At 30.0% G+C, this 11,597-nt stretch overlaps 1 protein-coding gene across 2 annotated transcripts in view; it reads right to left on the reverse strand.

Moving 5' to 3' along the window:
- LOC106680319 (uncharacterized) overlaps window positions 1–10,038 on the reverse strand; it is a 17,651-nt gene extending 7,613 nt beyond the window's left edge. The window contains exons 1-9 of one of the 2 annotated variants that reach the window (XM_014419911.2): window positions 9,968–10,038; window positions 9,495–9,623; window positions 8,074–8,218; window positions 7,307–7,587; window positions 6,218–6,295; window positions 6,004–6,060; window positions 3,651–3,761; window positions 2,900–3,000; window positions 1,729–1,791 (exon numbers count right to left, since the gene is read on the reverse strand). In XM_014419911.2, the coding sequence (XP_014275397.1) occupies window positions 1,729–1,791; window positions 2,900–3,000; window positions 3,651–3,761; window positions 6,004–6,060; window positions 6,218–6,295; window positions 7,307–7,587; window positions 8,074–8,218; window positions 9,495–9,593 (935 nt within the window). In that variant the 5' untranslated portion in view covers window positions 9,594–9,623; window positions 9,968–10,038. Of the gene's footprint in view, window positions 1–1,728; window positions 1,792–2,899; window positions 3,001–3,650; window positions 3,762–6,003; window positions 6,061–6,217; window positions 6,296–7,306; window positions 7,588–8,073; window positions 8,219–9,494; window positions 9,624–9,925 lie in introns of both variants that reach the window. The other variant, XM_014419910.2, reaches the window with a different exon arrangement.
- Window positions 10,039–11,597: the final 1,559 nt, after the last annotated feature.

Below are 11,597 nucleotides of genomic sequence, written 5' to 3' on the forward strand. Positions count from 1 at the left end.
TAGTTTTTATGATATCTGAATTTGCTTAATGTGGCATTGATTCTACGTACCGCCATCTTGGCTTTGTTTGGAATCATGAAGTTATTATAAACAATGAAACTTGGTTAGCTTGCTTTTTGGATAAACAAAACAAATGAACAATCTTAAAATGATACATAAAAGAAAACATATTAAAAACCCCTTATACATCAAAATATGCTATTTACACAAAAAGAGCATATTACAATATATATATATATATTGTAATATTCAAAAATTATTAATATTAAAAAAATAAAATGGAATTTGATATTTTTAACTTAATTCTCATATCTAAAAGATAGCTTGGGTTCAAATGAAAAGCTTTAATATTTAACAGATAGGAGAATTTTATAATATAATAGAGTCTTAATCTCAGGGCGGGTTTCTAGGCATTCAGAAACAGACACTTTACTACTAATAACACTTAAACTTAATTAATAGCTCTTTTACAAATGTATTCAATTTTAGGTAGAACAAAACAAACCAATTTCATAGAATCTTCTTTTGATGATTTTCTTTGTCTTCTTGTTCAACAAACCAATACTTGCTGTAAACAATCTGTCAGCAAACAAACACTAACGAAACATAACCTTGGTCCTCTAAAAGTTTTCAACTCACTTCTCATCAACCCAAGTGTGTTGTTTGGCGATCCAAACAAAGAATCCTTTTTTTCTTCGTGGGTGACTCTCCGATGTCTCTGTTTTTAAGATGTCCAGCCTTGAGCTGAACAAGAGATGATGAGGACCTCCTCATCCAGGAAACATCATTCCTCGCCCACGCCTAAGCAACGAATGCCTAAAAACCAAGTTTTCTTCCTTCCCCTTCTCTCGTTGTTAATTCTCAACATCGATTATTTCTTTGATAACCTTGATTTCTTTTATGAATAATTTCCTTTAATACTTATTCTTAACTTCTATTTTTCTTAAATGTATTGTAATTTCAATTATGATGGCAAGTTAAAATAAAGTTTTTTAAAAATATTTGAAACTGCTCAACATCGCCACGACTCAACAGACTTTTTACAGGACACATGCTGCCATCTTGGGTTTGTTTTGAATAACATATTTATTATAGTCGATGAAAATTAGTTAGCTAGCTTTTTAGATTTAACACAACAAATAAACAATATTTAACGTTGATATATAAAAATAAAAACGTAACTAAATATCTTCAATTATAATTTCTTCCTCTAATTTAGAGTTACTTTTGCAGGCTATTCTGTCCAGGTCATTCATTTATTATAAATTAAAAGCCTATTTTTTAAATTTAATATCATAAATATTTAATTCTTCTTATATAAGATTATCCACACAAATTTACTACCATATAACAAACCATTTATAACCTCCCACTCACACAGGTCAGCCTTGTTTTAAAATTAATTTATTTTATTTTAAATTGAATTTTTGTCTCAATTTGGTATTTATTCTAATTCTCAAAATTCCCATTTTACATTTAATTGTAAATAGTGAAAAATTTCTCCATTTATTTTTATAAATTTATTTTGCTTAAAATCTCTGCATAATATTGATTTAAATTCCTAGAATCTGTTTTAGATATAAAATCTTGAGGATGGCTAAAATGGCCGAAATGTTGGACTGGTGAAAAATAAAAAGTGTTGAGACAAATAAGGATACAAGTTTTGATTTATTTAATAAATAATTACCTTGTCTCAAGAAATGGAAATAATATAATATAAGTAATTACCTTTTCCTTTTCTTTTTCCGGTTCAGTTTAACATCATTCAACTCTACAACTTTTATTTCTTCGCTGTAAAAAAAACAAAATAAGGCAACATTTCGTCTAATTGCAATTAAATATAAATAATTTTAAAAGAAAAAATCACAAACATGAAATTTTAACAACACACTCATTTCTTCCACTCATGAAGGCTGAAGAGACTCTCGAAAAATTCAGTAAATACTTAACAGTAGAAGAACGGATAATACCTTTTGAGATTTTCAGCACCTTTAAATTATTTTTTTTTAAATGATGAGATAGTCGACCGTGGATGAATTATATGAGAAGATGGTTGAGGGGTGCGGTCAAAATATAACACAAATAAGTTGAAATAACTTGTTTAATTGTATCACATAATATAATTGTATCATTCTTACTTCTATAATATTATATTTTATCTTCTATGGTTATTAATCTACTTCTATTGTCATTAATAAACTACTTTCCACTTAATTCATTGTTAAGTATATTTCCAAATTTGTTTGTTTATTATTTTCTTTTATTTTTATGATCCTCTGAATGATCGTTGTTATCTCTATTTTGTTTTTTAGCCCTCATGAAGACCTGAAATTCAGGTCAAAACGTCAGCACAAATAAACAAGTTTTTCTTTATTTGCTGACCGTACCCCTCCCATCTTCTCATATTAATCTACGGTCAAATATTAACAGTTCATTTCGATCATTATATCATCTAGATTTTTCCTCATTGAAATAATTAAAAAAGGATTAAATGGTGAATTTTCAAAAATCTTTCCCAAAAGTAACTTTTATTTTGTTTATTTGAAATAATTAACTATTCTGCATTGCTAACAATTATAAAAATCTATTAATATAAACTATCAAAGAATTGCTACAAAAATGTAACTACATAACTAAAATAGGGCCTGAGATGTTTTAGCAACTATCTTTTAGATATTGGACTAACCAGATGTACTGCTTTATATCAACACTAATTCTTTATACATCTTAGTACTAATACTTCCTCAATACTTTATAAAAACAAAATCAAGAAATTCTATAAAAAAATAATAAAATAAAATAGATATAAAAAAGTTCCCAAGAAGTCATCTGATACAACTGCCCTTAAGTGACAAATAAATAAAAATAAAATGATAAAGTAGATACAAAACGTGGTTACCTGGATGAGTCTTGAATTACCTCCTGCGTTTCACTGCTTCTATCAATTGAGGTTCTTCGCAATCTATCGCTGAGGTATTCAGAAATTTCTTCCATTAAATCCTACAATACCATTAGAAAATTAAGCACAATAATATTAAAAAACAGTTTTCTTTATTTCTTGAAATTTAAAACTGTATTGAAGCTACAAACAGAACAATTAAATGAGATAAGCTATCATAACATGAAATATTTGTAAAGAAACTACCAATTGGTAGCACCCAAATAACATTTCTGCATTATAAGGTCCTGGGATAATATTTTTTTTTCAGGTACCTAGGACTGTCAGTATTGTATGAGGATTCAAAGTTAGTCATTTGTCCAGATGTAGTCCAAGGTAACGGATATGTTTGACGGTGGCAAGAGCAATATTGTTAAAGAATACTGTAGAGCAGTAGGTTTACAACAAAGGGTATAGGTGATTTGACGGGATTTATTTTTATCCTCAAATCCATGTGAATCAGTCTTTTATAATTATTTTGAAGATTGGACCGTTTATATTTAATAAGTACTGTAATAGTCGCCATCAACCTGCAGTTGCCTGTTTTTTAGTCTTGCATGAGGATTCCAAGATAGTTGTTTGTCTGAATTTAGTCCTTGGTAGCAGTTTTATTTGTTAAAAAAGAGTTTATAGTGGCAACAATGACCATGGCCTCCTAGAGTAATTACAATAATAAATAAATTAGAATCAGTATATATTTAGTTTCATATACCTCACTTTCACCATTATTGTTATCTTGAATCTTTTTAGCCCGTTTCACACCTGGAACTGATGGTGGAATGCATTTAAAACGCCCTTCTGCCTGCTCGCTGTCTGAATTATTCTAGAAAATTAGAAATGTTCTATTATCAAATTATGTTAACAAGATTAACTATTTGCAAAGTTATTTTTTTTTTTAGTTTATTTATTTACTAACTTGAGAAAGAAAAAAAAAAAAATTAAAAATGTATGTATAAATACAATATTATTTTATATTGTTTTACATTATTTTCCAAAATTTCACTGAAGAATACATGATTTTAACAAGTTACATTGTATAAACATGGACCATATCATTTCTACAGACTGAGTAAAAAAAATCGCGGCATTTTGTGAATGGCAGTGCCAAGAATTATCAAACAAAAATGTATTAACTATCTGGTCAAAGCCTTCATTATAGTTTTATGCAGTAAGCTATACACAGACTATAAGGGACCACATTACAATTGACAAGGGGATCCAGAAAATATAATAAAATTGCGAAAGCTCAATTACCACTGTATTTCAGTGTCTACCAAAACCTCTGTTCAGGGATCCCCTCCCCCTGAATGAATTAAACTTTTTTTTTTTTTATTATATATTTATTGTAATTTACAACTGTACAAAATAATACAACAGGTAAATATGTAGTATGTTTCATATACACTTGAAAATCTTGGGAAGGAACCACCCATTGGTGGTACTTCAAACATTAATTTAAACTAGAAGGTCCCGTGGCCATCTTCTTTTCAGACGCCTCGGAGGATTATCAGGGATTGTTAAGGATGAAAGATTAAGAATTAATGGGTTAGGATGGTTAAGGAGTTTGGAATAAAAAGACGCATATCTGTTTTGGGTCAAGAATTAAACTTAACTATATAAAAGGCACTGCAAGATAATGTGCTGTTCCCTGTTAGCGGAGTAGACCAACGGCCATTACTTTGAAAACGAGCTATTAGATGATCGGACATCTTTGCTTTGAAAACTTAATGGTTATTTCTCTACTCTCAATCTCTTGAAATGAAATGAAAAATAGTTTATTATTCTGGGGCTAGGTCCCTTTAGAACAATTACAAAGGTAATTTTAATTTTATAATAATGCATATTAGCTAAAAAACAGTGTGGAAAAACTTAATTATAACTTATATACAGACAAGAAAAAAAAAATTAAAAATTAAATGACTAAATACATAAAAAACAAAACAAAAAGGTAGTTACAAAATATCTGTACTATTATAATATTGGATTGACTGGTGAAGTAAATGGTAATTAAATAAAAGAGTTTTAAAGGAACAAAGGATTGGTACATGACCTATTAGAGGGAATGGAGTTCAAGCGATAAGAAGCTCAGGTAAAGAATGACTTATCAAACGCAGCAGTTCAGTGAGGTAGAGTGTGGATGTCAGATAAACAGGACCTGGTAGTACGGGATTGGACGGAGAACTTAAATTGCAGGTTTTCTAGGATATAGGACAGGCGCAGAGTACTAATTGCTTGGAATAGAAAGGAAGCTTGGAAATACTGGCATCGGAAGGTTGAATAGAGCCACTTCAGCTCAGCATAATACTGGGTTAAGTGCATATCTCTGGTGGTCACGAAAATAAATCGTACTGCGCAATTCCGAATATGTTTAAGTTTAGATTCGAGATTACCCGAGAGTCCACCAAATACCAGGCAGCCATAGTCAAAGTGGGGAAAACAAGAGAGGGAACTAAGAGTTGACGGGTGTTGGGGAAATTACGGATTCTATTGAAGTGCTTTAAGGTATGGGTCAAGGGGAAATTTGGGCTATGTGTGCAATCTCTTCATCAACAATGGCCCTTCAGGAGGTGGGGGGTGGGGAGAATAAGCAAGTAAAAATAGAAACATTACCATCATCCAACAGTCTTCTCACAACACACAGTCACCTCAATGAACATCGTAGGAAGAAATGTAACCCATATATGTCAATAGTTTATAGTTGACTTTTCAATGTGAATAGCAATAGTTTTAAATATATTTTTATCACATTATACAGTCCACTAAATAAATATCAAAATCAGTTTTATAATCATCAATTACTGCATACTCTGGCTGTACCCCAGGCTGCGGTCAACCTCAAAACCTTGAATTATCAAACTTTTCCAGATCATTTTTGGGAAAATTTCAGGTCATCAAAATGGTTCAAATAGTTAGTGGCAAAAATACAATCGTTATTTCTGATTTTAATTTATGTTCAAATAATAAGAAAGCTCAGTTAATGGAAGCTCGATTGTTTGACACTATTGTATCTTCCTAATGAATAAAGTTATAATATCTCTTGAAGTGTAATAAAGGTAGCATAATACCTCAGAATCAGTTTCAACTTTCAAAACTTTCCGAGAAGGGATGTTTTCTTCCTCAGTCTAAAAAAAAAAAAAAATAGTGCACAATAATTACTTTTAAACGTTTAAAAATAAATATATAAAAAAATTAAGATCATTATTTCCTATTAGCTATTCTTTGTATACACAAATTATTTTTATGAAAAACAAATGAATAAAATAAAAATAAGACACTTACCTCATCCTCGCAAACCATGCTAACTTTAACATCACTATCGATGGTTTCAGTACAACTAAGATCTTCAAATGAACTTCTCTGAAAATAGAAAATATGTAAAAAAAAATAAATGTTTAATATTCTTCATTATTATAACATTAATATAATATAAATAGTTTTAATCAGAGGTGTGTTTGGTCAAAATTAGTTCTTTAACACTTCTTAAGATCCTTTATTTTCCCTAGCATATGGTGTGGTTAGCTAAGAAGTATCCTATTTAAATTAGAGTGGAAAGGTCAAGTAATCATTTGAACTGATGCTGTTGTAGACTCAAGGTAGCTAAGGTGATGCTATAAAACATTCGGCTACTACAACCTCTTTTCATAAGTTGTTTTAATGCCTGAAAGACCCATTAGTGATGCATTGTATCATTAATGTTGTCAAGGCTATCTATATAGGTAGGTGAAGTTGATTGGTTACAGTGGTATTCTGGCTTGTTGACTACTTCATAGAAAGCCCTTGACGAAGCATGTTCATAAATTTGTGTGATCTTAGGAAATTAAGGTACAACAACATGCATTGCCTATATCTCTCCCAGGGAGTCTAGTTGGGTCAAGACCAACTTTGCCCCAAGTGAAGCAAATATTTAGAGCTAGTGCATCTGGCTGTAACCGAGAAGCGGTCATATCTAATATTCTCATAGTAGTTTAGATGTTATTTTGCTATGATTTCTTTATTGTTTAATCGACATCACTGTGTAGTACATATATAAATTATTAATATATGAAAATAGTAATATCTTTTTACAAAAGAATAATATGTACAAATGCAATAGATTCTGAGTGGCTCACGTTGGTGCTATCTTGTGGGTTCTGGGTCCATGGAGCACTAAGCCAGAAATTTAATAATGTGCATACCACCCCTACTCACTTGAGACACCCAGAAAAAAAATTGTTGAAGTTGATTTTTTTTTTTAACAAAAAAAAAATAAGTTCATTAACTTTTTATAAACTGTTGTCCAACAGTAAAAAATAGTTTAATAACTCAAAGTATAGTTTTATATAGTTGAATAACAGTTTAGTATGGTTTATAATAATTTAAATAACTTACAGTACTCTCATCTTCAGTTTCCCCTCCGCTACTGTCTTGCCACTTAACCTTCTTCTTTGCCCTTTTCAGGAAGGGTGGAGGAATCATCCTTGGCCTGTCCCTAAAGCAAGATCGCTTTCTAGGAGTACTCTCATAGTGTACACTGACAATTCCTGTCTCGGAAACAAATCTTCTTGGACCGAGATCGTTATCACCTAAATAGTTTGGTTTCGATAACTTCCTCAGCACACTGATCGCTGCCTGGTGTTTTGCAGTTTTTTTAGAAAACGCCCTGCCCTCTCCTGGAATATTGATAATTAAGATATTGAAATGATTAAAAATTAAATAAAATAAAAATTAGATCAACCTTTTAGGCTTAGGAGAGCTGACTAATACTATTTGATAAAGACAGAACAATTTATTTATTTTTCAGCATATTCAAATATTGAATTACTAACCGAGCATCAACTGATTTCAGGCCATGAGCGAATCATTACTGTGAGCTGTCTCTTCCCCCTTCCCTCCCAGATTATCAACTAAACTGAATTTTATTGATTAACCCGTTTCCTAAAATCCTTCCCTGATCTTAAAACTGTAGTTCTTCACTTCACTTCATTCATAAACTACATACAATAATTCATTATAGAAACATGATTCAACTTAAATTATAAATTATTAATAAATAGTGATGACAGAGAATCCCAAAACTAAAGATTACAATCAAGTGCAGTTTTGAGAAGAGAAGACAGAGTTTTATAGATTTAAAATTATGAAAATTTATTTCTTACCAATAAAATTCTCGACAGTAGCAATGCATCCATATTCTATTCCAACTTTCTGAGGTATCTCGTAAAATTCGAAAGTAGGTATGATGCTCTGCATTGAACAGTACTCATGAAGAATTGTCACTGGATGCTTTCGAGGATCTAGAGGCTAAAAATATAATTGATTTGGGATTCAATTTCACAAAAGGATAATTTTTTTATATACTATTACTATATTGAAGATAACTAATACAATCTGCCACAAATTAAGGATGAAGTATTAAAAAAAAAAAAGAGATAAAAAGGAAGAAAAAAAAGTAAATAAAACAATAGTACTCCTTGAATTAAAATTAAAAAAATAAATAAATAATAATGATAGTAAATAATGACTTCATTAGGTCCGTTTGGAAGAAGACTAGTTTTTTTTTTCGTGAATTAACTACAATTTCGAAATATGTTATGCTCTTGCATGTAGTTATATATAGAGAACTTTGCATGAATACAGAATAGGTGCCTCCATAAACCTCTATTTTGTTATATTTTCAAGCTATATCGATAATACAAGAATATGCCATCTTAGTTTTCAAAAATTTGTTATTGTACTACAACTAGAGGAGGGAATAAAAACATCAAATATTTAAAATTTAAAATGAATGAAGTGTTGTTCCAAACAAATAACATTAGTAATTTTTGTTTTGTTTTCTATATCACCACTAGTTTTAAGCATCTGCACAAACACTTATATAAAAATATAATATTCTGCATCAAATAAGAACCTTAACCTATTAATTTGGCCAAACGATAAAGTTATAAACAATTTTTTTTTTGTTTAAATAAAATAAACTAAAAATATTGTATGATAAGAAAGTGATAGCAGAGTTGAGTTAATCTGTAATTAAAGTGACATAATGGGGTAATTCGACTGAAATAAAAAAATCCAAAATATCCAGCAAAAAGTTTTTAAATTATTGGATGCGAGGTGTAAATTTATATTTAATATTGTCCCAGAGGATGGCCAGTTTGGTCAAAACATTAGACATTTAAAGAAATAATAGTGTTTTGAGATTTAACTTAACAAATTATTTTAATCAAACAACAAAACTAATCCCAAAAAAGTAAAAAGAGCATAAATAAATTAATTCAACTCATATTTCTTTGCTCAATATCTTTAATGAGTTGTACATTTGTAATTGAGAATACTAACATGGCCTTCAGCTTGAGAGCAACAATGTTAGGTCAGGGAATTAATACGAGAATAAATAAATGCAATAATATTAATGTAAACATGACTTGAAGTAGGTATATTCAAACCACTCATACAGCCAAAAGAGTTAAGTAACACAGTAAAATTATAGAGTGTCTAAGGAAATAATATTTGTGTTGGATAACACTAAATGCTAGAAGTAAATCACATCTTAAAAAAGATAATTCAAAGATACACTTACAAAATAAGATCTAGATCTCGGTCTACGGCCTTTTGGTTTGTTATTCCTTTCCCAATGAGGCAAATGAAAAGGGACTAAGTCGGAATCCCTGTAAGCCATATCAGATGATCCACATCCTGAGCAAGGTTTCTACAAAATGAAGAGGAAACAATGAATATTTGTTATAGATAATTCTAGTCCCAAAACCCAAATCATCCGATAACACAAAACTGTACTAATAAACCAATACTAAAAGAAAACTACTTTGTAACATTAAATTAAGAAATATTTACTCATAATAAATAATAAACCAACAAATGAGAAAACATAAATAGGTCTCAATGAAATTTGAGACAAACAAGCCATTTTACCAAGCCAACCATTTTTCATTAAAAATTACAAATATGATAACATTACAAATAAAATAAAATAAATATCGGTTATAGGCAAACCATCGTCTTATGGACTCAAACAGCAAACAAAGGTGAACTTGCCAAATAAATAGAACTCCACAAGAAAGAAAATTAGAAACAAATCAAAACACCTGTCACTAAACTGTTACCGGAAATATATCATACCAATGTTGCCAGTGTCATAATATGTTAATGGAAGCGAAAAGTAATAAAATAATTATTTTCCAAACAAATCAACACAAATAATAATGAAAAAATTAATTTCAATCCTATATTGTTGTATAAATTAAAAATATTCCTGATAACAGTATTAGATGATGAAAAGTGATCGATACTTCCAAACTGATATCTGTGACGCACTAAGACTTAAAAAAAGATGTAATCGGAATACAGTATCTTATAGAATGAAAAATATAGAGAATTTCAAGGATTGGACGTGAAGTATCGATTTCTCTTAAATATCGTAGGAAAAGTGTCGATACAAGTATTAAAAGTAACAGACTAGAAGTAGCGATATCATAGAAATATCGAATGATGTGTATCTATACTGATATCGCATAAATTTATATCCCTATATACCCATCCCCGTCAGGCCTCAAATCCAGGCCAACTTGTACCAGTTAATACAGATAACTCATCCACACGCTTGCGCAAACGCAAATTTGTCATGATTTGGTAAATGTGGAGAGTCACCATTACAATATATCGCTGTCCCACTTCAACAGTGTAACATCTCAAACAATTGTTATTTTTAGATATGTATGAGATCTTAGCAACAAGGGTAAGATCTGCACAGTAAAACTCATAATCATAGTAAAGCATATGTCATAAAATCTTACAATAAATAAAAAAAAAATCGAGATATTACAGTTTTTTTGAACTGTATAGGATCTTACCCGTGTTGCGATTACAAGCGTGTCTCAAAATAACTATTTTTGAGATTTTACACTGTTGAACTGGGACAGCGATATATAATATAGGTGCCTCTATATGGTTGCCTAACAAGGGCCAATGCGGGCACGCGCAAGCATATAGACGAGTTATTTGGATTGGCTGGTACAAGTTAGCCTGAATTTGGGGCCGACCCTAAAAGTATCGGTTTTTGGACACAAATCAAAGGTCGCTTGTGCTGCATCCACACGTTCGTGTTCAGTTAGCATTTTTGAGGGTCGGTGTTCTTCACAACACAAAAAAATAAATTTCTAAATTTTACTTCTTTCATTCAAGTATTTTACTTACACATTTCATTAATTACATATATTTTTTTCTCGCTTTTTTTTCATAACTTTAATTTTAATTAATTTATTTTTATTTTTTACATATATTTACTAACTAGATTTTCTCATTCATATGTATATTTCTTTACCCCTTTTGGCATATATAAGCTTTTTTATTTTACTTCTTTCACCCTGTTATTTTAGTTACTTATACGTTTTCTTTCCCTCTTTCTTTCATAACTTTAATTTTAATAACTAGATTTTCATGTGTATATTATTATCTTGTTATTTCCTATATATAGCCTTTATCTTCTTGTAATACTTTACATTTTCTTTCAACACTATTTATATATCTATATTGTCGGTTATTTTCTAATCATTCTGTAATTTATTTTATTAATTATGGTTGTTATCTTCTTTTTTTTCTTAGGTCTGATAAAAGCCTGAAATTCTGGCCGAAACAATGGCACTAATAAATAAATGTTTACTTATTT

Source organism: Halyomorpha halys, unplaced genomic scaffold, assembly GCF_000696795.3.
Source record: "Halyomorpha halys isolate HHAL.00 unplaced genomic scaffold, Hhal_1.1 Scaffold254.1, whole genome shotgun sequence".
In the NCBI taxonomy this organism is placed as follows: Eukaryota; Metazoa; Arthropoda; class Insecta; order Hemiptera; family Pentatomidae; genus Halyomorpha; species Halyomorpha halys.